The sequence below is a fragment of the Oncorhynchus keta genome, chromosome 30 (assembly GCF_023373465.1).
Source record: "Oncorhynchus keta strain PuntledgeMale-10-30-2019 chromosome 30, Oket_V2, whole genome shotgun sequence".
In the NCBI taxonomy this organism is placed as follows: Eukaryota; Metazoa; Chordata; class Actinopteri; order Salmoniformes; family Salmonidae; genus Oncorhynchus; species Oncorhynchus keta.
Window position 1 is genome coordinate 26,326,557 of NC_068450.1, and position 27,677 is coordinate 26,354,233.

Below are 27,677 nucleotides of genomic sequence, written 5' to 3' on the forward strand. Positions count from 1 at the left end.
CCTATTGAGAACTCGTGGTCAATCCTCAAGAGGCAAGTGGACAAACAAAAACCCACAAATTCTGACAAGCTCCAAGCATTGATTATGCAAGAATGGGCTGCCATTAGTCAGGATGTGGCCCAGAAGTTAATTGACAGCATGGCAGGGCGGATTGCAGAGGTCTTGAAAAAGGGTCAAAACTGCAAATATTGACTCTTGCATCAACTTCATTTAATTGTCAATAAAAGCCTTGTAATTATACTTCAGTATTCCATAGTAACACCTGACAAAAATATCTAAGATCTAAGCAGCAAACTTCGTGAAAATTAATGTGTCATTCTCAATTTTTGGCCACGACTGTACATGATTCCATGTGTTATTTCATAGTTTTGATGTTTTCACTATTATTCTACAATGTAGAAAATAGTAAAAAGAAAATGAAAAACTCGAATGAGTAGGTGTCCAAACTTTTGACTGGTACTGTCCTCAACGCTGATCTGAAGACTGAGGTGTGTGTGTTCTGTGGATGCTAGGGAGACATGGCCGAGAGGAACTCCTGAACACCCATTTTACCACTAAATGCTGGCTACTTCGAGCAACCATCCCTATTATACAAAGACAGACAGACAGACAGAGAGGCATGCAGACAGAGAGGCATGCAGACAGAGAGGCATGCAGACAGAGAGGCATGCAGACAGAGAGGCATGCAGACAGAGAGGCATGCAGACAGAGAGGCATGCAGACAGAGAGGCATGCAGACAGAGAGGCATGCAGACAGACAGACAGGCATGCAGACAGAGAGGCATGCAGACAGAGAGGCATGCAGACAGAGAGGCATGCAGACAGACAGACAGAGAGGCATGCAGACAGAGAGGCATGCAGACAGAGAGGCATGCAGACAGAGAGGCATGCAGACAGAGGCATGCAGACAGGCATGCAGACAGAGACAGAGAGGCATGCAGACAGAGACAGAGAGGCATGCAGACAGAGACAGAGAGGCATGCAGACAAGAGACAGAGAGGCATGCAGACAAGAGACAGAGAGGCATGCAGACAGAGACAGAGAGGCATGCAGACAGAGACAGAGAGGCATGCAGACAGGCATGCAGACAGAGACAGAGAGGCATGCAGAGAGGCATGCAGACAGGCATGCAGACAGAGACAGAGGCATGCAGACAGGCATGCAGACAGGCATGCAGACAGGCATGCAGACAGGCATGCAGACAGGCATGCAGACAGGCATGCAGAACTCCTCAACACCTCTTTACTTTCTCTATTCTCTCAAGTTGTCTTTGGCTTGGGGCCAAGAAAAAATATTTAACATTTAGACTGCCTTCAAAAGCAACACTGCAGTAATCCCAGAATCTGTTTCATAATCTCTCCTTTTCCATGGTAGTGCCAGACTCAAGAGTGGCTGGAATAACGTTAAACCCTTCTACTTCCTCATTACTGAAATACAACAGAACATATTTTCAGCTCAACACATGCAGGGCAGAAGGGAGTTACCCAATTAGGTAATAACAACCAAAGACCATTATGCCTTGACATACAGGCTCCCTACCTCCAAGCTTTTAGCCGTTAACCCATGCAATAGGGTGAGTGAGGTTGAATATTAGTCTCAGAATAGAAGACATTTAGAGCGGAAAACGGAAAGAAGGGCCTTACCTGTTCGTTGATGGAACTGTAGTCGTTGGTGGTAGAAACATCATCGTCCTCTGAGTCAAAGAACTCCTCCTGATTCTCCAGCAGCTCCGCCAGGATGCGGCTCACCGACTCCTGCTCCTTCAGGTCCTCCACATCTGTGTCTAAACTAGAGTTACAGAAAATATGACCTCAGATCAGCCGTTATCATAAACACAGTGTCTAAACTACAGTACAGGCAAGAAATGACCTCAGATCAGCTGTGATCAACCTTCATAACTGAAAGGACTTCTACGTCCATGTGTAAACTACAGTACAAAAACAGAGGGGAAATGACCTCAGATCAGCTGTTATCCCAACCATCACACCGTACAAAAATACAGTAGCTTATTGCATCATTATGTTTGACTTCAGATAGTCATCTGATGTGAAGTCGGATGACTAAGAAATACATGTTAGTAAGTACACAATGACAAAGCTTCGTTATTGTTACTTTTATTTTTTACATTAGTTTATTTAGTAAATATTTTCTTAACTCCATTTCTTGAACTGCATTGCTGGTTGAGGGCTTGTAAGTTAAGCATTTCATGGTAATGCCTACACCTGCTGTATTCGGCGCATGTGACAAATAACATTTGATTTTGAAATATGCATTTCAAACACATATACGACAAGTGGTATTATAATTAGATTCTGGCATTGACAGAACAGCTGTTATCTCCCTGAAGTCAAATCAAATTGTATTTGTCACATACACATGGTTAGCAGATGTTAATGCGAGTGTAGCGAAATGCTTGTGCTTCTAGTTCCAACAATGCAGTAATAACCAACGAGTAATCTAACTAACAATTCCAAAACTACTGTCTTATACACACAAGTGTAGGGGGATAAAGAATATGTACATAAAGATATATGAATGAGTGATGGTACAGAGCGGCATAGGCAAGATACAGTAGATGGTATCGAGTACAGTATATACATATGAGATGAGTATGTAAACAAAGTGGCATAGTTTAAAGTGGCTAGTGATACATGTATTACATAAAGATGCAGTAGATGATATAGAGTACAGTATATACGTATACATATGAGATGAATAATGTAGGGTATGTAAACATTATATTAGGTAGCATTGTTTAAAGTGGCTAGTGATATATTTTACATCATTTCCCATCAATTTCCATTATTAAAGTGGCTGGAGTTGAGTCAGTGTGTTGGCAGCAGCCACTCAATGTTAGTGGTGGCTGTTTAACAGTCTGATGGCATTGAGATAGAAGCTGTTTTTCAGTCTCTTGGTCCCAGCTTTGATGCACCTGTACTGACCTCGCCTTCTGGATGATAGCGGGGTGAACAGGCAGTGGCTCGGGTGGTTGTTGTCCTTGATGATCTTTATGGCCCTCCTGTAACATTGGGTGGTGTAGGTGTCCTGGAGGGCAGGTAGTTTGCCCCCAGTGATGCGTTGTGCAGATCTTACTACCCTCTGGAGAGCCTTACGGTTGTGGGCGGAGCAGTTGCCGTACCAGGCGGTGATACAGCCCGCCAGGATGCTCTCGATCGTGCATCTGTAGAAGTTTGTGAGTGCTTTTGGTGACAAGCCAAATTTCTTCAGCCTCCTGAGGTTGAAGAGGCGCTGCTGTGCCTTCTTCACGATGCTGTCTGTGTGGGTGGACCAATTCAGTTTGTCCGTGATGTGTACGCCGAGGAACTTAAAAACTTACTACCCTCTCCACTACTGTTCCATCGATGTGGATAGGGGGGTGTTCCCTCCCTCTGTTTCCTGAAGTCCAATCATCTCCTTAGTTTTGAGTGTGAGGTTATTTTCCTGACAGCACACTCCGAGGGCCCTCACCTCCTCCCTGTAGGCAGTGTTGGTAATGTTGGTAATCAAGCCTACCACTGTTGTGTCGTCCGCAAACTTGATTGAGTTGGAGGCGTGCGTGGCCACGCAGTCGTGGGTGAACAGAACACGGCCGTTTTCAGAACATTGGCTACAGATGATCTCGAGTCTAGAAGATTATTTTATTATTTTGCAGAGCAACTCCTCACATGTCATCTGGGTTTGGTTATTAATTTCAGAATGTAAATGAACGTTATTGTCAATATACCACGGCTAAGGGCTGTTCTTTTGCTCAATGCCACGCACAGTGCCTGGATACAGACCTTAGCCGTGGTATATTGGCCATACTGTATACCACAAACCCCAGAGGTGCCTTATTGTCATTATTTTTTATTTGACCTTTATTTAACTAGGCAAGTCAGTTAAGAACAAATTCTTAATTTCAATGACGGCCTAGGAACAGTGAACTGCCTGTTCAGGGGAAGAACGACAGATTTGTACCTTGTCAGCTCGGGGATTTGAACTTGCAACCTTTTGGTTACTAGTCCAACGCTCTAACCACTAGGCTACCCTGCCGCCCCCCATTATAAACTGGTTACAAACATAATTAGAGCAGTAAAAATATACTTGCGTCATACGGTCTCATACCACGGCATTCAGCATTCAGGGCTCGAACCACCCAGTTTATAATTAAATATAATTTGTGCTCTATAACCACTTCTGAGCAAAAGTGGCAGCAAAGTGAAAGAGCCATGGATATGCCGGTATGAACAAGTACTACAGGCCTTAGGTATGAGGTATTTAGGATGGCTAGTTGATGTGCTGTCACTATTGTTGGTCGTACTGGAAGACGTCGGGTCCGAAGACGGCGGCGAGGGCTCCAACGCTCCAGCTCTCCTCCTGGAGCGAGGCCACGCTGGACAGGAAGCGGCACAGGAAGCGCAGCAGGCTGTAGTTGACCTGAGGCAGCTGCTGGAGGAAGTACTTCATGTTGCGGGCAAGCTCCTCCTCACTGCTGTAGTCTGGACAACACACAACAACAAGGGTTTATAGATGATGCTGCCAAAGGAAGAAAGTAAGGTGAGAGGGCAGGTGGAAAACTAGAGAAGGAATAATGTGCATCACCTTTATCGGGAGTACAGGTCAGATCCACAGAACATCAACAGGAGGATGAAGAGGTAGGGGACAGTAGAGAGGTGAATGATGAAGAGGACTAAGATTAACATACCTTGGTAGAGCTGCAGGATGTGGGCCTGCATGCCTGCAGGGATGATGGGTTCTGGGAGCTCCTGCAGGAAGAGACGGAGCAGGCTGACGGCCGAGGCCAGGTCAGCCTCTTTCTCCAGGTCCACCTCCTCCCCAGAGTCATAGCGCTGCCGTAGCCACTCCACCCGCTCCGCATTACCGTTGACCAGGAACAGCCCCTCCAGATCCAGACGCCCTGAGAGCAACACAGAGGCACAGAGGATAGTAGTCAATCACTGGCTCACTCCGCTTAACAGTTCTTGATGAATGAATCCTCTATGGACCATTTCAATGAGGACTGTGAATACAGCATTAATTTGCTTTTTACTTTTTCAAACAGATCCCACAGTGATTTAATTACACAAATAAACTTCTCAACTTGTCATTTCTCCAATGTGTGAAATTGCACCATTTCCTAGATTTGTAGTGGTACTACAATTTGTGCAGATGTACTACCAGCTCAATCACAGAGCGTATTAATGTTGGGGAGGAAGGACTTTTATTTTAACCAACAATCCCTTTCAGTGAGTGTTGGTGGTTGTGTTAGTGGCTTCCTCTGTTTCCAGATGCAGCAGCCAGATGACATCATGGTCTGTCCGTTGAATCAATTACCACTATTGAAGCAGGGGGTGTGTACTGTACACAAGGAAGTCCACAACCAGGAAACAAAGAACGCAATCATTACACTGTCATGTCATTCCACAACTCTGGGTTGTTCCACCACAGTGAATGAGGAGATCTGCCACAAGGCTTTGTTCATAGTGAGCTGCCTGGTTAAAGAAAACAGTGGGTGGTAACTGTAAGGGATAGCGCTCTGGTAGGTGACCTGGCCCAGACCAGGCCCCCTGCCCACCTCCCCTCCATACCCAGCCTAACTAACCCCACTGGGACTCCAGCAGCAGGCCCCTTGCTCACCTCCCCTCCCTGCCCAGCCTATAAAACCCCACTGGGACTCCAGCAGCAGACCCCTTGCTCACCTCCCCGCCCAGCCCAGCCTATAAAACCCCACTGGGACTCCAGCAGCAGACCCCTTGCTCACCTCCCCTCCATACCCAGCCTATAAAACCCCACTGGGACTCCAGCAGCAGGCTCCTTGCTCACCTTACCTCCCAGCCTATAAAACCCCACTGGGACTCCAGCAGCAGGCCCCCTGCTCACCTTACCTCCCAGCCTATAAAACCCCACTGGGACTCCAGCAGCAGGCTCCTTGCTCACCTTACCTCCCAGCCTATAAAACCCCACTGGGACTCCAGCAGCAGGCTCCTTGCTCACCTTACCTCCCAGCCTATAAAACCCCACTGGGACTTCAGCAGCAGGCTCCTTGCTCACCTCCCTGCCCAGCCTATAAAACCCCACTGGGACTCAAGCAGCAGACCCCTTGCTCACCTCCCCTCCATACCCAGCCTATAAAACCCCACTGGGACTCTAGCAGCAGGCCCCCTGCTCACCTCTCTGCCCAGCCTATAAAACCCCACTGGGACTCCAGTAGCAGACCCCCTGCTCACCTCCCATTCCAGCCTATAAAACCCCACTGGGACTCCAGCAGCAGACCCCTTGCTCACCTCCCCTTCCAGCCTATAAAACCACACTGGGACTCCAGCAGCAGACCCCTTGCTCACCTCCCCTTCCAGCCTATAAAACCACACTGGGACTCCAGCAGCAGTCTCCTTGCTCACCTCCCTGCCCAGCCTATAAAACCCCACTGGGACTCCAGCAGCAGGCTCCTTGCTCACCTTACCCCCCAGCCTATAAAACCCCACTGGGACTCCAGCAGCAGGCTCCTTGCTCACCTCCCTGCCCAGCCTATAAAACCCCACTGGGACTCCAGCAGCAGACCCCTTGCTCACCTCCCCTCCATACCCAGCCTATAAAACCCCACTAGGGCTCCAGCAGCATTTCACTGGCCTGGTCTCCTGATGCTCACAGAGGTCTTACGTTACAGTGATGGCATCCCGTTGTGAGTGCAAACAGACATTCATTTCTGGACTGCACAATTATCATTAATATGGCGACTGGCAGGTGAATGAAAGGTGTGTGTGATGTATTACACCTGATGTCAAATGGAATTTAGTTGACTGATAAGCTACCTGGAGATAAAACAAGTTGAAATGCATAGGAGGAAGTGAGAATCCCAGTCATGGTAATAGGAACTGAATGGATGTTTATGCCTGTAGAGTTGCAGCATTATGCCTGCATTGGCTTGACTAGCTCATTTTTTCCCCTACGCCCATCTTTCATAGTTTAAAAGGAGTCGAGGTTGGTAAAATAAAAGCTATGCAACGGAAGAAGCATGTGAGAAGAGAAGCTCTCTCAACTACATGTTTGGTTTATCGTGTTGCAAGGAGGACAGTCATGACTGTAAATGTTTATTTTTCAGCCAGTAGTTCGGCTAGGCTATATGGAACATGAGCAGATTCTTCCTATATAATAAATACACAGATGATAGGGTGCAGGTTATGTCAATCAAGTAGAAGTGTCGCCAGTGGGGATTGATTACAGCGGTTTAAATAACAACAGGTCGAAGTGTCGCCGGTGGGGATTGATTACAGAAGCTGAAATAACGACAGGTCGAAGTGTCACCGGTGGGGATTGATTACAGAAGCTGAAATAACGACAGGTCGAAGTGTCGCCGGTGGGGATTGATTACAGAAGCTGAAATAACGACAGGTCGAAGTGTCGCCGGTGGGGATTGATTACAGGTCGGCACGGTGGGGGTTTAAATAACGACAGGTCGAAGTGTCGCCGGTGGGGATTGATTACAGAAGCTGAAATAACGACAGGTCGAAGTGTCGCCGGTGGGGATTGATTACAGAAGCTGAAATAACGACAGGTCGAAGTGTCGCCGGTGGGGATTGATTACAGCGGTTTAAATAACGACAGGTCGAAGTGTCGCCGGTGGGGATTGATTACAGCGGTTTAAATAACGACAGGTCGAAGTGTCGCCGGTGGGGATTGATTACAGCGGTTTAAATAACGACAGGTCGAAGTGTCGCCGGTGGGGATTGATTACAGAAGCTGAAATAACGACAGGTCCAAGTGTCGCCGGTGGGGATTGATTACAGCGGTTTAAATAACGACAGGTCGAAGTGTCGCCGGTGGGGATTGATTACAGAAGCTGAAATAACGACAGGTAGTGTCGCCGGTGGGGATTGATTACCAAGTGTCGCCGGTGGGGATTGATTACAGAAGCTGAAATAACGAGGTCAGAAGTGTCGCCGGTGGGGATTGATTACAGCGGTTTGAAATAACGACAGGTCGAAGTGTCGCCGGTGGGGAGTGTCGCCGGTGGGGATTGATTACAGCGGTTTAAATAACGACAGGTCGTAGTGTCGCCGGTGGGGATTGATTACAGCGGTTTAAATAACGACAGGTCGAAGTGTCGCCGGTGGGGATTGATTACAGAAGCTGAAATAACGACAGGTCGAAGTGTCGCCGGTGGGGATTGATTACAGAAGCTGAAATAACGACAGGTCGAAGTGTCGCCGGTGGGGATTGATTACAGAAGCTGAAATAACGACAGGTCGAAGTGTCGCCGGTGGGGATTGATTACAGAAGCTGAAATAACGACAGGTCGAAGTGTCGCCGGTGGGGATTGATTACAGAAGCTGAAATAACGACAGGTCGAAGTGTCGCCAGTGGGGATTGATAGAGGCTGAAATGACAACAGGTACATGTTCATCTAAAGTACCGGAGAGAATTGTCAAAACAATCCCCGACGATATAAAACAAGACAGTGGCAGAATTTACAGTGCACATAGAAATATACATTAAGGTAAATGTGATGCTCAATGAGGTGATTCATTTGCCAGAGAGAGAGCATGTATTTTGGAGGTCCAATCTGTGCAGCTCTCTTGTGTTGCTCTCGGTCAATAGACAACCAGGAAATAAACTACTGGACAAAGTACTGGCTCCCGTTGATGCCTGAGGAATGAGTCTCTAGTTAGAAATACAGCTTGTGAATGTTCCACTCACCATGCTCTTCGACATACTCTACGATGTGCCTGACCAGTAGGGGGACCTCCTGGCCTGGCTGGCCGCTCTGCTGCACCTCATCTAGGGGAACCCCAAAAACCCTGGCTGGTGTCAGGGAGTTGCTGGGGGAAGGAGAGAGGCTCTTCCTCATCGCTTCCACAGCCGAGCTGCTTCCGAAGGTCTGGATGTCCGCCACCGCCAAACACACCGGAGAGAGAGACAGAGGGAGAGACACTGTCACGGGCTGTGTTCTCCATCCAACATACATATCTAAACACACAGGGCAGCCAGTGTGGTTATCAGACCCAGCTAGCACTGAGCCAGTGTAGTCGTTATCAGGTTCCAGCTAGCTCGGAGTGAGTGGGTTATTAATTAGTGTCATGTGCATGTGTCTGACAGCCATCAGAACAAGCATAGATAGTTACAATGTTAATGGGAGCAGGTGCTTGGGCTTGGAGCACTAGCTAGGCCACATTTCAGTGATGGGTTTCAGTGTTCTGTGCCCTATTAAACAAACACACAGTACCCAGGCCAGCGACCTCCCTAAAGAATGGCTCTACTTAAGCAATAAGGCTCGGGGGGGTGCGGTATACAGCCAAAATACCACGACTAAGGGCTGTTCTTACGCACAGTGCCTGGATACAGAACTTAGCCGTGGTATATTACCAATATACCATAAACGCCAGAGGTGCATATTTGCTATTATAAACTGATTACCAACATAATTACAGCTGTAAAAATAAGTGTTGTCATACCTGTGGAATACGGTCCAATATACCATGGCTGTCAGCCAATCAGCATTCAGGGATCGAACCACCCAGTTTATAATACAGGTCAGCCTAGGGCATATTAGTCTGAAAACATATCCAGATCTGACCCATTCACACATCAATAACTGACTACAGCCTCTATTCAACCACATCAGTGTGTTGTGGCTCTCCATTTGTTCTAAACATGTGGACAAAAATGTTAGCTCAATGCTCACACAAACCTATAATGTTGTTGTACTCACCGTTCAGCACTTAAAACACCCAGTAGTTCACCTTATCTTCAGCACCACTCACTAGCAGTGAATCGAATGGTCATCTATGGCTGCTTCAGGTTATGGCAAAAGATGAGCCTGTAGTTCCTCATTGACAGACCGCGAATCCTGATCAGGACTTCAGTAGCTAAGCTGCAGGAGAAAATGGAGATTAAGAAAATAAAGTGTTTGAAAGAAGCTGCTTCGTTAGCTCCAAGACGTTCTATTATATTGAGAAGATAGTCGAATGGTCGCTCGAAAAATGAATATACATGTCCTCAAAAGATGGAAGGCAGGTAGGAGGCAAGATCATGTGGGACCATTATAGGGTTGTCTAGATGGGATACAATTTATGTTAAAATTTAAATTTCCTATCAGGTTAGGAGAATTTACGCAGCAGGTTAGGAGCTTTCATACCCATCAAGCCCACTTTCATATTTGGATTAAAAAAAAAAAAAGTACGGACATTTTCTGCTGTTTGTTTCAACTAATTAATCTAGTCGTTATATCCATAAGCTTTTTTTAAGACAATCAGATGATGTTTTATTATGTTGTTGACAATTGTGTAAGTTCCACATTTCAAAGGCTACCCTCAGATAAACACATTTCATTTTTTTACCTAAGATAAGTGATAATCTTTTATCTAAAATTAAGAGATGTGCTGATATATGCACAGCATATTTTATGAACATTCATGACTATTTCTTGCCAACTTAAAACATGGGTTTTTCATGCCATCAGTCATGCCTGTATGTCACAGTCTCACAGTAGCAACATCATTTGGTTAACAACAACAAGATAATTGATTTCAGGCATTCACAGATTACATGTTTAAACACATTGTCTTATTTTTTTTACCCCTTTCTCTCCCCAATTTCGTAGTCTCCAATTAGTAGTAGTTACAGTCTTGTCTCATCGCTGCAACTTAATTTTAAAAATGTATTTCACCTTTATTTAATCAGGTAGGCTAGTTGAGAACAAGTTCTCATTTGCAACTGCGACCTGGCCAAGATAAAGCATAGCAGTTCGACACATACAACACAGAGTTACACATGGAAAGAACAAAACATAGTCAATAATACAGTAGAAAAGAAAAAGAAAAAGTCTATATACAGTGAGTGCAAATAAGGTCAAATAAGGGAGTTAAGGCAATAAATAGGCCATGGTGGTGAAGTAAATACAATATGGCAATTAAACACTGGAATGGTAGATGTGCAAAAGATGGATGTGCAAGTAGAGATACTGTGGTGCAAAAGGAGCAAAATAAATAAATACAGTATGGGGATGAGGTAGATAGATGGGCTGTTTACAGATGGGCTATGAACAGGTGCAGTGATCTGTGAGCTGCTCTGACAGCTGGTTCTTAAAGCTAGTGAGGGAGATGGGAATCTCCAGCTTCAGAGATTTTGATGTATACAGAAAAGAGAATCGGCCGAATCGGCCCGAGAATTGAACCTTGTGGCACACCCATAGAGACTGTCAGAGGTCCAGACAACAGGCCCCCCGATTTGATACACTGAACTCTATCAGAGACATGGTTGGTAAACCAGGCGAGGCAATCATTTGAGAAACCAAGGCTGTTGAGTCTGCCAATAAGAATGTTGTGATTGACAGAGTCGAAAGCCTTGGCCAGGTCGTTGAATATGGCTGCACAGTCATATCTCTTATCGATGGCGGTTATAATGTCGTTTAGAACCTTGAGCGTGGCTGTGGTGCACCCATGACCAGCTCTGAAACCAGATTGCATAGCGGAGAAGGTATGGTGGGATTCGAAATGGTCAGTAATCTGATTGTTATCTTGGCTTTCGAAGACAGGGTAGGATAGATATAGGTCTGTAGCAGGTCTAGAGTGTCACCCCCTTTGAAGAGGGGGATGACCGCGGCAGCTTTCCAATCTTTGGGAATCTCAGAGGATACGAAAGAGAGGTTGAACAGGCTAGTAATAGGAGTTACAACAATTTCAAATCAAATTTTATTTGTCACATACACATGGTTAGCAGATGTTAATGCGAGTGTAGCGAAATGCGGCAGATAATTTAAGCAAGAGAGGGTCCAGATTGTCTAGCCCGGCTGATTTGTAGGGGTCCAGATTTTGCAGCTCTTTCAGAACATCAGCTATCTGGATTTGGGTCAAGGAGAAATGGTGGGGGCTTTGGAGAGTTGCTGTTGTTGGAGGGTGCTGGGCAGTTGACCGGGGTAGGGGTAGCCATGTGGAAAGCATGGCCAGCCGTAGAGAAACGCTTATTGAAATTCTCAATTACAGTGGATTTATCGGTGGTGACAGTGTTTCCTAGCCTCAGAGAAGTGGGCAGCTGGGAGGAGGTGCTCTTATTCTCCATGGACTTTAGTGTCCCAGAACTTTTTTGAGTTAGTACTACAGGATGCAAATTTATGTTTGAAAAAACTTGCCTTAGCTTTTCTAACTGCCTGTGTATATTTGTTCCTAACTTCCCTGAAAAGTTGCATATCACGGGGGCATATCACGGGGGCTATTCGATGCTACTTAATTTGAACTTAATCTGCTGAAATCCTGGGAGTTTGACAGGTTATGGTCATTTGAGAAGCTCACGACTCCATTGAGACTAGAGTTCCAATCCATTACTCTATCAATACCTTATTCAAACACCAACATGTGATTTTCTCTTATCTGATCTCCAGAAGTGATGAAGGGGTTGTGTTGGTGGCAGTGTTGAAAGCAAGTAGAGAGCACAACGGAGACGAGGTATGATGACTAAAACACACCCAAGTCATTGACTTCCACCTCGCCAGATTACTATTGTAGGGCTGAGGTGACCACAAAGTACTGCCTCACCTAACCTCTCAGTGGTACTGGCATTGAAAGAGAACAGGAGACATTGACAGAGGTTTCACAACAGGGCAGTGTGGTATTGACTGGAGGGAAGATGGGAGAAGGATATAGGTTAGGAGGACTTTGACAGAGAGACCCTGTCTGCAATGTCAACACTACAGTTAACCCGAATGCTCTTCCTGAGGTTGAACTCTTATTGCCAATGGACTACTACTTTCTAATTGAGTGTCAATAATATAGGTAGAGAGAGAGATACAACAGGGGGTAGTAGGGATGGGCCAGGGAGGCTATGCTACTGTTGCCTGATCCTCCCATGGCGTTAATAACTAGATACTTTAACCTGTTGAGTGTAGGGGGCAGTATTTTGATGTTTGGATGAAAAACGTACCCAAATGAAACTGCCTATTTCTCAGGCCCAGAATATGCATATAATTGTCAGATTAGGATAGAAAACACAAAAGTTTCCAAAACTGTCAAAATATTGTCTGAGTATACCAGAAATTATCTAAGCAAAAATCTAAGCAGGAAGTTCTGTTTTCCTGAATCCTCTGTTCCATTGCATGCCTTCCCTCCATTTAAAGTTATATCAACCAGATTCCTTTCTCTATGGCTTCCACATGGTGTTAACAGTTTCAGGCTTTTATTCTGAAAAATTAGCGAGAACGATCTCTTCGCGTCAGTGGATGCCGGCAGAGTTTTGCATGCGCAACAGCTTGGAGCAGACATTTTCTCTCGCTCTCTCTCCTATTGAAAAAGCTACGGTCCGGTTTAAATATTCCCGATTATTTATTGTAAAAACAACCTGAGGATTGATTATAAAAAACGTTTGACATGCTTCTACGAACTTTACGGATACTATTTGGAATTTTCGTTTGCCCATTATGACCTGCGCGATCCTGTGGATTTCTGGACAAAATACGCCAACCAAATGGAGGTTTTTGGATATTAAAATAATCTTTATCGAACAAAAGGAACATTTATTGTGTAACAGAGTCTCGTGAGTGCAAACATCCGAAGATCAGCAAAGGTAAGCGATTAATTTTATTGCTTTTCTGACCTTCGTGACCAATCTACTTGGCTGCTAGCTGTTTAATATTTAGTGTGCTGAGAGAGATGTCATAACATAAACGCTTGGATAGCTTTTGCTGTAAAGCTTTTTTTTTAAATCTGACATGCCAGGTGGATTAACAACAAGCTAACCTGTGTTTTGCTATATTGTACTTGTGATTTCATGAAAATGTAATATTTTTTGTAATTTCATTTGAATTTGGAGCTCTGCAATTCAGCGGATGTTGACGAAAATGATCCCGCTAACGGGATGGGTGCGCCAAGAAGTTAAGGGATAGGAATGAGAAGGGCTTGTTATTTAAACCAGAGGCCAGGGTGGCAGAGGCTGCATTTACACAGGCAGCCCAATTCTGATCTTTTTTCCACAAATTGCTCTTTTGACCATTCACATAGTTTCATAGAAGAGCTGATCTGAATGGTCAAAGTACCAATTAGTGAAAAAAAAAAAGATCAGAATTGGTCTGCCTGTACATAAAAGTTTCAGGTTACAGTGCTTATATACATGTATACAGGTTGGCAATAGATTGTTCTGTAGATCTTACTGAGTAAGCATATGGAAACAGACAACTGGTTAGGACTAGAGGTCGACCGATTATGATTTTTCAACGCCGAACACCAAAAAAACACAATACCGATTAAAATCGGCCGATTTTTAAAAATGTATTTGTAATAATGACAATTACAACAATACTGAATGAACACTTATTTTAACTTAATATAATACATCAATAAAATCAATTTAGCCTAAATAATGAACCATATTCAATCTGTCGTTCTGCCCCTGAACGAGGCAGTTAACCCACCGTTCCTAGGCCATCATTGAAAACAAGAATGTGTTCTTAACTGACTTACCTAGTTAAATAAAGAGATAAATAAAGAGATATATATATATATATATATATATATCTCTCTTTATTTAACTAGGTAAGTCAGTTAAGAACACATTCTTGTTTTCAATGATTTTTTAAAAGAATAATTAATAAATAAAATATTGGCAAATCGGCACACAAAAATACAGATTTCTTATTGTTATGAAAACTTGAAATCGGCCCTAATTAAATCGGCCATTCCGATTAACCGGTCGACCTCTAGTTGGGACCTAGTGTGCCTTCCGGCTACTGCAGTGTCTCACAGTCACAATGCCATCTTACTGTCTGAGCATGGGCAGAGCGAATCATATTGTTGAATTTGCATACAAATTCCATCTTTGTCAGCCATCTGTGAAGGCTTGAGGTGTGGGTGTAGACATGAAATGCCTGCTCCTTAGCCGTGTTGGTCTGCTTGCCTTAAAACAATGACATTCTGACTATTGATTAAGCATCGACTTTATCACCTCTTGCTCAAATAAAATAAAATCAGCATTAAAAAAAACACCATTGTCAAATCAATGATATGGAAAAAGCTTCTGGTATGCTTGTCTGGGACTACAATAAAACGTACTGTTGGGGGTACAAGAGGACTGGAGTTGGAAACCACTGCCTTAAAACATAGGCAAAGCTTTTTCAAAACAACAGCTGGATATTTGTGGGTGTGAATTTAATACCTAACACGAAATGACCCTAACCTCACCCGAACCTACTAAAATCAAGATAATGACAAAACTACACAGAATGACGTTGCAGACAGAAGCTCCCTTTGCCATCTTGCCGAGAGGGCTCAAAGGAAGTAACAACTGAATTGTAATAATGGTAAGTGCCTCACCAAGGCATGAGTCATTGTGACAAGAGGCAGTTAACACTAGGCAGATCAAAGTCTGGAATGTTACAACAGAATCCATCTCCATGAGCAGTAGTGGGATCATTCCATTTTAAATACACCAACTCAAGATAGAACAGGATAATCATTTGAAACAAACTGTAAATACATACAGAATTTTCCAGATGGAACATTTTTAAAGTAATTTCCTGAATTGACAAAATATTTCAATTGAAGTCGCCCTCTAAGAGCATCAAAGAAGCATCCAAAGCTTTGGATCCTACTTGTACAGAAGGCTTGGAAGTCTGCTGTGCTTCATACATAGTGGGATCAAATACAACAGACTTACATAAGTGAAATGCTTAAATACAAGCCCTTAAACAACAATGCTTTAAGAAGTTAAGAAAAATCCTGTGCCTTCAACTCCACTGCTCTCTCCACTCAATCAACAGGAAAACAAAATGGCCTCAATGTAGCAGTTGTCAGATGGTGCTTCATCCCAACATGTTAATCTTCTGCTGTCAAACACTTCCCTGCCTACAGACAGACTACATCAGGTTCTAACATTTCACATATAAAGCTAAACAATCAAAATAACTTATTTCATGAGTCTAGTTATCACGACAAGATATAAGCCTAAAGACATAGGAACACTTTCACTCAATACAAAGTGATAGACAGTCACAACAGCTACAGTATGTGGAGGGGATAATTCATACCGGTGACACCACCTGGTTCACGACTGTCCATCTACGCTGCCAGGGACAGTGATGGTAAGGAGTGGCAAACCAAGACCAGGAGGTGAGCTCAAACGAAGCAGAGAAATCCCCTGGCCTGATAGACAGCTGATTTAGGCTGTGGTCAAAGCAAGGGCTGATTTCAAGGTTTTTCAGGGCTTTCTCCTATAGAGCTCCATTTTTATGGAACGGTCTGCCTACCCATGTGAATCTAAGAGTGTCTCTCTCTCTCTCTCTTCTACACCTGCATTGCTTGCTGTTTGGAGTTTTAGGCTGGGTTTCTGTACAGCACTTTGAGATATCAGCTGATGTACGAAGGGCTATATATGAAAAAAAAATGTAATCTGAACAGAGACATTCAGCAGGTTTAAAGTACAGGACACCTCAACGCATCTTCTACAAGCATCTGATCACAAGATAGGCCTGTACCCCTTTGGATATAGGCCTACCCAGGCAAGGGTAGTTATTCTAAGGCTCACCTTTTTCTGTTGAGAGAACCTCTTGGGTTAGCAGGTTAGTTCACACTCATTGGTTTCAGGCTTTTTGGATGTCCTGTCCTAGGCTCGACAGGGAATCTGACCAGATTTGGTTATGCTTGGCCCGTTTCCATTACAAAACAATCCTCTAGCAACAACAATCTCTTATGGCAGGAGGCTGTGCACTTAGTGACTTGATGTTCCTGTCCTGCCATTCTAAAATGTATGGGCGGCAGGTGGTTAGAGTGTTGGACTAGTAACCGAAAGATTGCAAGATCGAATCCCCGAGCTGACATGATAAAAAAATCTGTTGTTCTGCCCCTCAAGGCAGTTAACCCACTGTTCCTAGGCCGTCATTGAAAATAAGAATTTGTTCTGAACCGACTTGCCTAGTTAAATAAAGGTGAATCCAGGTGAAAGATATGATCCCTTATTTATGTAATTTGTTAAAACCTCTTAAGGATACACCCCAAAAAAAAAAAAAAAAAAAATGGCCTAAAATGACATACCCAAATCTAACTGCCTGTAGCCCATGACCTGAAGCAAGGATATAAGGATATTCTTCATACCATTTGAAAGGAAACACTGAAGTTTGTGGAAATGGGAAATTAATGTTGGGGAATATAACACATCGGATCCGGTAAAACATAATACAAAGAAGAAAAAAAAAAAAAAGATTTTTTTTTTTTTTGGTACCATCATCTTTGAAATGCAAGAGAAAAGCCACAATGTATTATTCCAGCCCAGGGGGGGATTTCGATTTTGGCCACAAGATGGCAGCAGTGTATGGGCATAATTTTAGACTGATCAAATGAACCATTGTATTTCGGATAAAAAAATTGTAAAGACGACTGCCCAAATGTTCCAAATTGGTTTATTAACAACTGGAAGTTCATAACTTTGTGCACACTCCCTAAATCCACTTCCATCAGTGTAGATAAAGGGGAGAAGACCGGTTAAATTAGGATTTTTAATCATTGAGACAAATTGTGTATGTGTGCCCTTCAGAGGGTGAATGGGCAAGACAAAAGAACAGAGGACATGAAAACTATGCATTTGAAGCAAGAAATTGTTGGATGGGGAGATTACTCTAAAGAAAATGTAATTGCAGAGCAGAGGACATGACAACAAAGCTTTTTAAGCTAAATATTATTGTTGATGTGCAGACTATTCTGAGTGACCATTCCATCATATTTCAGGCATCAACCGTACAATAAAAAATATAAAAAAGTATTTCTGAGGAAACTAAAATGCACGTTGGGGTCATGTCATAGCTATGTCTAATATTAACATTAATACTAAACCAAAATTAAAACGTAGCTAGCGATCTCTTGGAGGGCTGATGGTAGCTTGCTGGTTAGTATATTTGTGACTTAGGTTGTTAAAGGGTAATGGAAACACTTCAGGAAGTAGATCTAAGCAAAGAAATGTTTTCAATCCACTAATACTAAACATGTGCTTGTAACAGAAAGATCTCTATATTTTGTATTTTGATCTTGAACAAAGTTTATTAGAATTCTGGGTAGCGCCATCTTGAATTTCCATACTAACAACTGACGCCAATGCCTCGCTGGTAGGAGTGAGCAAAATGTGAGTTTTAGCGTGGATACTGAAAGTGAATGCTGCCACTGGCAGGCACCTTTCCTCTACTGGACCTGAAATTTCTCACAACTGACAGCTCAGTTACTGAGATCAGGTAATCAATAAAGGTGAGAAACAATTTGTTTTTACTTTATTTTTTCATATTGATTAGTCTGTGAAATGAAATTGATAACAAGGCGAGTAGACAAGCTATAGTAATTATCTAGCTAGCTAACTACATAAAAACAACATAATATATCAAGTTCTGTGATAGGAATCCTAGCTAACAATAGTAAGCCTGCTGGATGTTCATTGCAAGAATGTATGTAGCCTAAGCCTGAAGCAAAACCCTTATGACTGGGGTCCACAATTACACTTCGCCATGGGACAATTTGTCCTTGAGCGGCTGAATCCCTAACAGATATAGAAATAGACAAGAACAGAATCATTTCAAACCTAGTTTACAATGGGATATGATCACAAATGTGCCTCTATTTATGCATGGGAAAACTTGGGAACAGATTTTCCAACAACAACAAAGCTGATTTCTTGGTGATTTTAGTGTTATGTCCAACAACAAAAAGCATATATATCCATCTATAGCGACTTCTGAAATCTAATGCTGGTAGTCAGCTTTGTAACTAAACTATCCTGGTGTATCTGGTTCATGACAGCTACTTACATGCGTACATCACATTATTTCAGTTATGGACTATCAGATTACATTGTTATGTTCTCAAATGAAAACCTTTGGATAATAAAATTTAACTTTTCCGCCTTGCAAGCCGATTGATAACTTGTACAATTCCCTTCCATTTGATGATTCCCTTTATGTGCTACTTGGGGAAGACGAAGACAAAGAGGATGAGATTGAAATGGAGGAGCTGGAGGAAGTTAGAGCCACCACGTGGTCCCTCTCAGCTCAGCTTTTTGACTGGAAAGTAACTGAATGTACTATTAGGCAGATATATATATATATATATATATATATATATATATATATATACAATTTGTTTTATTTTTATTTTATTTTAAATACTCTGTCTGTAGGACCCTGTGATGGATGTCAGCTCTCAGACCTTTGTGAGGAGGACGACACTATAGACATGTCTCCTGTGAGCCAGGCAGTCAATAGCTGCCCCCACGGTGACAAGGATAGGCAGGGGCTGGAGAGACTGGACAACATGCTGCTGTGGCTGCAAACAGGGCTGAGGGACAATCACACCCTCACATGACACAGACATACATACCATACATAGCTACGAGCAAAGATAAATCCTAGTCTTCACGCAGTAGCTCAGGTTTTCACTGGTCTTTCCCCTTTTCTTGCAAGCTTTTAATTTGTTCCCATTCGGACTGTTCCTATATTCAAATCAGTTTATTGGTCCATTCACAGTTGAGCAGATTTTATAGCGGGCACAGCCAAATGCTTATTAGGCTATAGACTTAGTGGAATGTATGCAAGAAGAATTGAAGTTGTAAAAGCCAATTGTCTTATTTAAAAAAAATGTTTTGTAATTACAGTTGAATTTTGATGACATACCTTAATGAACATTGTATGTACAGTTGAAGTCGGAAGTTTACATACACTTAGGTTGGGGTTATTAAAACTTATTTTTCAACCACTCCACAATTTTTTTGTTAACAAACTATAGTTTTGGCAAGTCGGTTAGGACATCTACTTTGTGCATGACAAGTCATTTTTCCAACAATTGTTTACAGACACATTATTTCACTGTATGACAATTCCAGTGGATCAGAAGATGACATATACTAAGTTGACTGTTCCTTTAAACAGCTTGGAAAATTCCAGAAAATGTCATGGCATTAGAAGCTTCTGATTGACTAAAATGATGTCAATTAGCCTATTGGAGGTGTACCTGTAGATGTATTTCAAGGCCTACCTTCAAACTCTTTGCTTGACATCATAGGAAAATCAAAAGAAATCAGCCAAGACTTCAGATTTTTTCTGGTTCATCCTTGGGAGTAATTTGCAAACGTCTGGAGGTACCACGTTCATCTGTACAAACAATAGTAAGCAAGTATAAACACCATGGGACCACGCAGCAGTCATACTGCTCAGGAAGGAGACGTGTTCTGTCTCCTAGAGATGAACGTACTTTAGTGCGAAAAGTGCAAATCAATCCCAGAACAACAGCAAAGGACCTTGTGAAGATGCTGGAGGAAACAGGTACAAAATTATCTATATCCACAGTAAAACAAGTCCTATATCGACATAACCTGAAAGGCCGCTCAGCAAGGAAGAAGCCACTGCTCCAAATCCGCCATAAAAAATCCAGACTACGGTTTGCAACTGCACATGGGGACGAAGATCGTACTTTTTGGAGAAATGTCCTCTGGTCTGATGAAACAAAAATACAACTGTTTGGCCATAATGACCATCGTCCAATTTGTAAGTCGCTCTGGATAAGAGCGTCTGCTAAATGACTTAAATGTAAATGTTATGTTTGGAGGAAAAAGGATGCTTGCAAGCAGAAGAACACCATCCCAACCGTGAAGTGCGAGGGTGGCAGAATCATGTTGTAGGGGTGCTTTGCAATTCACAAAATATATGGCATCATGAGGAATTATGTGGATATGTTAAAGCAACATATCAAGATATCAGTCAGGAAGTTGGAGCTTGGTCACAAATGGGTCTTCCAAATGGACAATGACCCCAAGCATACTTCCAAAGAAGTTAAAAAATGGCTTTAAGGACAAAAGTCAAGGTATTGGAGTGGCCCATCAAAGCCCTGACCTCAATCCTATAGAAAATCTGTGGCAGAACTGAAAAGGCGTGTGTGAGCAAGGAGGCCTACAAACCTAACTCAGTTACACCAGCTCTGTCAGGGGAAATGGGCCAAAATTCACCCAACTTATTGTGGGAAGCTTGTGGAAGGCTACCCAAAACATTAAACAATTTAAAGGCAATGCTACCAAGTACTAATTGAGTGTATGTAAACGTCTGACCCACTGGGAATGTGACGAAAGAAATAAAAGCTGAAATAAATCATTCTACTATTACTCTGACATTTCACATTCTTAAAATAAAGTGGTGATCCTAACTGACCTAAGACAGGGAATTGTTACTAGGATTACATGTCAGGAAATGTTAAAAACTGAGTTTAAATGTATTTGGCTAAGGTGTATGTAAACTACAGACTTCAACTGTAGTTTGTTATGGTTATGATAGCATGATGTAACTTTGTTTTCAGGTGTGAATGAATTCCCCTAACCTTATTCATTCAATAAAGTTATTTTATTCTAGTTATATTACTTGTGTATGTCTTTCCTTATCAATGTAAGACTACATTTGTAATATGTTTTGGTGCATATGTGTTTAATATGCTAGCCAGATAACAGCGTGTCAGATCACAGAACATAGCATAGTAGTACATTCCACCAGTCACTAAAACATCTGTACCTCATTCACAGTAAAAGCTAATACCATTCTGATTTCAGATGATCAATCTTTACAAAATAAGGATGACTCAATATGCTCTAAGAGTTGATATATCTTCATTAGGCATTTCTCCTTTGCCAAGATAATCCATTCACCTGACAGGTGTGGCGTATCAAGAAGCTTATTAAACAGCATGATCATTACAAAATAAAAAGGCCACTAAAATGTGCAGATTTGTCACACAACACAATGTCACAGATGTCTCAAGTTGAGGGAGCATGCAATTGGTATGCTGACTGCAGGAATGTTCACCAGAGCTGTTGCCAGAAACGTGTTAATTTCTCTACCATAAGCAGACACCAAAGTTGTTTGAGAATTTGACAGTACGTCCAACCAGCCTCACAACCGCAGACAATGTGTATGGTGTGTGTGCGAGCGGTTTGCTGATGTCAACGTTGTGAACAGAGTGCCCCATGGTGGCGGTGGGGCTACGGTATGGGCAAGCATACAGCACATTCAGAAAGAATTCAGACCCCTTGATGTTTTCCACATTGTTACGTTACTGCCTTATTCTAAAATTGATTTAATCCCTCTACACACAATACCACATAATGACAAAGCAAAAACAGGTTTAGATATATATATATATATATATTATAAATACACACACAAGTATTCAGACCCTTAACTCAGTACTTTGTTGAAGCACTTTTGGCAGCAATTAGTCTCGAGTCTTCTTGGGTATGACGCTACAAGCTTGGCAGACCTGTATTTGGGGAGTTTCTCCCATTATTCTCTGCAGATCCTCTCAAGCTCTGTCAGGTCGGATGGGGAGCATCGCTGCATAGCTATTTTCAGGTCTCTCCAGATGTAGGATCAGGTTCAAGTCCGGGCTCTGGCTGGGCACTCAAGGACATTCAAAGACTCAAGTCCCAAAGCCACTTCTTTGTTGTCTTGGCTGTGTGCTTAGGGTCATTGTCCTGTTGGAAGATGAACCTTTGCCAGAGTCTGAGTTCCTGAGCACTCTGGAGCAGGTTTTCATCAAGGATCTCTGCGTACTTTGCGCCGTTCATCTTTCCCTCGATCCTGACAAGTCTCCCAGTCCCTGCCGCTGAGAAACATCCACACAGCATGATACAGCCATCACCACGCTTCACCGTAGGGAAGGTTTTCTCCAGGTGTGACGCTTGGCATTCAGGCCAAAGAGTTCCATCTTGGTTTCATCAGACCAAAGAATATCGTTTCTCATGGTCTGAGAGTCTTTTAGGTACCGTTTGGCTAACTCCAAGTGGGCTATCCCTAGATCTGTGCCTCGACACAATCCTTTCTCTGAGCTCTAAGGACAGTTCCTTTGACCTCAAGGCTTGGTTTTTGCTCTGACATGCAGTCAACTTTGGGATCTTATATAGACAGGTGTGCTCCTTTCTATATCCCATCCAATCAAGTGAAATTACCACAGGTGGACTCCCAATCAAGATATAGAAACATCTCAAGGATGATCAACGAAAACAGGATGCACCTGAGCTCAATTTTGAGTCTCATAGCAAATGGTCTGAATACTTATGTAGAGACGGTATCTATTTTTAATTTTTAATACATTTGCAAAAATGTATTAAAAAACTCATTTTAGTTGTCATTATGGGATATTGTGTGTAGATTGAAAAGCATTTTTTATTCATTTAATCAATTTTAGAATAAGGCTGTAACATAAAATGTTGAAAAAGTCAACGGGTCCAAATACTTCCCGAATGCACTGTAAGTTCCAGACAATGAACGCAATTGCATTTTATCGATGGCAATTTCAATGCACAGTGATACCATGACAAGATCCTGAGGCCCATTGTTGTGCCATTCATCCACCGCCATCACCTTATGTTGCATGATAATACACGGCCCCATGTCACAAGGATCTGTACACAATTTCTGGAAGCTGAAAATGTCCCAGTTCTTCCACGGCCTGTATGCTCAGACATGTCACCCGTTGAGCATGTTTGGGATCCTCTGGATTGAAGTGTATGACAGCGTCTTCCAGTTCACACCAATATCCAGCAACTTTGCACAGCCATTGAAGAGGAATGGGACAACATTCCACAATCAACAGCCTGATTATGCAAAGGAGATGTGTCACACCAGATATTGACTGGTTTCCTGATATTTTTATTTAAGGTATCTGTGACCAACAGATGCATGTGTATTCCCAGTCATGTCAAATCCATAAATTAGGGCCTAATGAATTTAAAATTGACTGATTTCCTAATATGATCTGTAACTCAGTAAAATATTTTTAATTGTTGCATTTAGATTTTTGTTCAGTATACTGCACATGTTAAACTTCCACTGATAGCTTGGCCAAAAGTTGTTTAATCTCTTAGTAATATTCATTTTTAAAAAAGGTTATAGATTTTTAAAATCTGGCTGCGGACCCCGTGCACTACCTCAGATCCCACTTTGACAACCCCTGCATTAGAAAGTTGTGTATTTAGGAGTTGTTTGGCGTATAAGACATTTTCACAGGTGTTTTTTCTTGACTGATTACCATTTGATTGATGTGGTGCTATTATCAGTGCGTGACTTGGGCCAGAGTGTTGTACGGGCCCTTCTAATTTTGGGGGAATTGTGTACCGGTTCATCTTTAAAACAAACAAACAATAGCCTATCGCCGGCTACAGATGCAAAAAAGGTTGATCAAAACAGAATTACGGCAGGATCTACATTAAATAGCAATGGAGAGTGGGAATGAATTTTCAGATTCTGCTTTGTTCAAGTTTATTTGCCACTAGTCTGTGAATCTGTGCGTGACAGTGGGCTGTTTGAGATTGCGCAGATTGAAAATGTGGCAGTATGTATGTGCATGATGCGCTGTTACAAACCTCATTTGACAACTTGGAAGGTCATGAAAAGTCATGGAAATTAGTTTCATAATTTCTGTTAATGTCATTCATGAAGGAACACTTAAATATTATCAATCACTTAAAAATCTACAGTATCAGCTATTTTCAGAAACACCCTTCAGTGTCTGTGTGCTGCTTGTGTGCCAGTGCCCGATGATATTTCAGCAGCAGGCATAAAATAATGACAGGCTAACTATATAGCCAATTAAAAATATAACTTAGAGCAGTTCTTGCTAGTTAACCATAGTTAAGCATTAATGGAGCCTTTCTACAAGCACTGAAACTTTGGAAAGATTGGATTTCCCTATTAAATGTCGCAATTACATTGCTGCTAACGTAAAAAATATTATAATAGTCTAATTGACAAATAACTACTCAAACTGTGCATAGACCTCCACCGAAACATGAATATTTGAGCCATAAGGTATCTAATATATATATATATATGTCTAGTTAGATACCTTGCTCTGAAGTAGCCTACCTAATTCATTTGATCCCTGATTTATTAATCTAATAAAAGACAAAAGTATTTGGTTGTAAAGTTGCCTGCACAACCAGGAGCTCCCCAGATGGAGGGTTGACCACATGTTGACAACCTGTAATTAACGGTACAGTTCTACTTTGTGGGGGGTTAAGTGCCTTGATTTAGGGCACAACGGCAGGTCTACATGGGATCAGACACAGCAGCCTTCCAGTGTCAATAATCTTAACTTTTTCTATGGAGGCTATAATAAGTCATGAAAATGTGGTCAAAATTCATAGAGAAGTCATGGAAAATGTGTATAAACCCTTAACAGTGAATAATCAGAAGTCTCTATAGCATACTGTAATTTGTGAATTTCGGTGAACATAGTCTAATGGACGGACTTGTAAAGATGAACGCTCCTGCACTGTCATCATTTGAAAGGGCCGTTTCTCATCTTTCAAAACATGTATCATGTTTTCATTTATGGTTTGACACCAGCAAAGTATGTTCATTAATGTACGCAGAGGTCATGGGCTCAGTAAATTCAGGAATTCCAAAACTCTCGTAGCGATGATGCAACAATGCCAATATGGCGATTTACAGTTAGCTGGTGTTCTAAAGCCAAACGTTAGTGTTTCAATTCACCTTTAAGTTAGCAAGCTAACTAGCAAAAGCTGCTTTTCCAAGCTTGCCAACGTTTGCTAGCTAGCATGCAATCATTGGCAATGGTTTAAATGAAAACAATGAACATCTTTAGCAAGACGTTTTGCCAAATTCATAACCAACACACAGCCTGTGAATGTGTCTACAGAACAATGCAATTATTTAGTCAAACAAACAGCAAAAAAATACATGTACAAATAATTAGGAAATGTAAGCTAGCATGCTAACGATGTTAGCTAAACTGGCTTGCAAATGTTGTGCACCTACCAGGTCAAATCCAGCAGGAACGGAGAGCAAAAACCATCAATTCTCGTTTTGAGTCTTTAATTAACGTCTTAACGGACGACAAATTTGATCAAAATGAAACAGATATTAGCAAACAATCAATGTCGAAAACACAGCTAGCTATTTGAAAACAATTCGGTTCCTGTTTGTTAAAATTCAGATGCCGTTCGCAGCTCACACCCACAAGAAATGAAGCTGCCAAATGTTATCCCCGCCTCTCCCATCGAACAGGTTTGTATTCATAAGGCACCAAACGATTTTGTTTTACTGAAACAGGAAGGGACTACATGAACATGTCCAATAATAACAGCTTGTTTTCCTTTTATAGTGCACATTGTATTTAACGTTTTTCTACGTTGTGCTCTAATGAATATTACCCAGACGCACCACCAGACAACCAAATTGAAAACTTCCTCATTCATCCACATCGTAACTCACATCAGTAGCAGCAGCATGCAAACACCACCATCTGAATGTCAGATACACTAACAGCATTGCAGCCGATTCAAATGCAGAATATATAATATCTAGCTATATTTTGTAATTACACATTTTGAAGAGACAGTCACAGTTTAGACAATCTGAATGTTTACCAGGTGTTTTTCAGGTAAATGTACATACCGTAATGCTGCCTACAAAAATAATTGACCATATGAATAAATATGCAAGTGTCAAATTGTCTATACATACAATTGCACTCGTTCACATATCATTTTTAACAAATTAAATTATATGGCCTGAAAATAATAATTACAACATATAACTAGCTACTACTTGAAAATGCACTGGTCACGGCGGGCGAAAAGGTTTTACTTTTCAGACTGTCCCAACCTATATTCGATCAATAGATTCGGCATGATTACAAACCAAAGATTACTTTATTTGATACAGACTGTGTATCTTGGATTTGAAATGTAATAATTTGGGACTGTCCACAATGATCAGATAGAAAGAGTTATTGCGCCATCTACTGGGGAAAATACTAGATCGTTTTTGCTGTTGTTGCCCTGCTCAATAAAACAACAACCATAATCTCAATGCGTTCTTCATCAGTGTCCCTACATGATTTAAATCGCAAACTTGTTCCATTGTTTGTTTATTATTTGAAACAATTCAATTTTCGAAAACAGTGTTTGTGATGCAGACATCTCTGCATTTCTAGAAAGGCAAATGCAAAATTGCAGTGTGATATAATCGCGTGTGCTGTCTGTGTGTTGGGTCCTGTCTGAGATACACTGAAAATAAGGAAAGACTATTTGTTTCTAATCTGTGTAGTGTTTTTGTTGCTCTGCCAGAGGGTTGGCTCAGTGACCAGTTCATTAAGTACCACAGCACCATTTAGCGATAACAAATGGACTGATGTTTTGATATTTAGGCTGTTTGAAAGCTCATAGATGTGTGGAGTGAAAATACAACGTTGATTTAGCAACTAACATACAATATCAAGGAAACAATAAAAGGGATGTTTTAGACAGTGCTATTGAAATGTTTTATATAGCTGTGCTTGTTGACATACACCCCGTAGAATGTTTTTAATGTGTGCTTGGTGGGTCAGTCCAAACATATACTCCAAAATGATCTTACCGAATGAACATTTAAATAGCAAAACAACAAAAACTCAATAATACAATACATTATACTAGAAAGTCTGAGATGAATTCATTCTCACTAACATAGGCTATTGGTCTATTTACAAAATGTTTATTGATATATTATTATTATATATGTATATATAAAATGAGGATGCACCTTCTTTGAAGAAAATGTATATTGAGCATTCTGTTTGGTGAAATAAAAATGTAACCGTCATTGTAACGATGTATATCAATGGATTACAAAATAACCACACCTTCCTGAAGGTTATCATTCAGAAAGGTATTGGATAATATCACGAAAATGCTTTATAATC

At 41.8% G+C, this 27,677-nt stretch overlaps 1 protein-coding gene across 3 annotated transcripts in view; it reads right to left on the reverse strand.

The window, feature by feature from the left end:
* The window catches only part of LOC118363331 (protein FAM13B-like), a 64,455-nt gene extending 38,187 nt beyond the window's left edge, over window positions 1-26,268 (reverse strand). Inside the window, exons 1-6 of one of the 3 annotated variants that reach the window (XM_035744067.2) lie at window positions 25,751-26,268; window positions 9,686-9,847; window positions 8,674-8,854; window positions 4,685-4,897; window positions 4,301-4,478; window positions 1,644-1,788 (exon numbers count right to left, since the gene is read on the reverse strand). In XM_035744067.2, coding sequence (XP_035599960.1) covers window positions 1,644-1,788; window positions 4,301-4,478; window positions 4,685-4,897; window positions 8,674-8,824 — 687 coding nt within the window. In that variant the 5' untranslated portion in view covers window positions 8,825-8,854; window positions 9,686-9,847; window positions 25,751-26,268. The remainder of the gene's footprint in view (window positions 1-1,643; window positions 1,789-4,300; window positions 4,479-4,684; window positions 4,898-8,673; window positions 8,855-9,685; window positions 9,848-25,750) is intronic. The other 2 variants (XM_035744066.2, XM_035744068.2) reach the window with 2 other exon arrangements.
* Window positions 26,269-27,677: the final 1,409 nt, after the last annotated feature.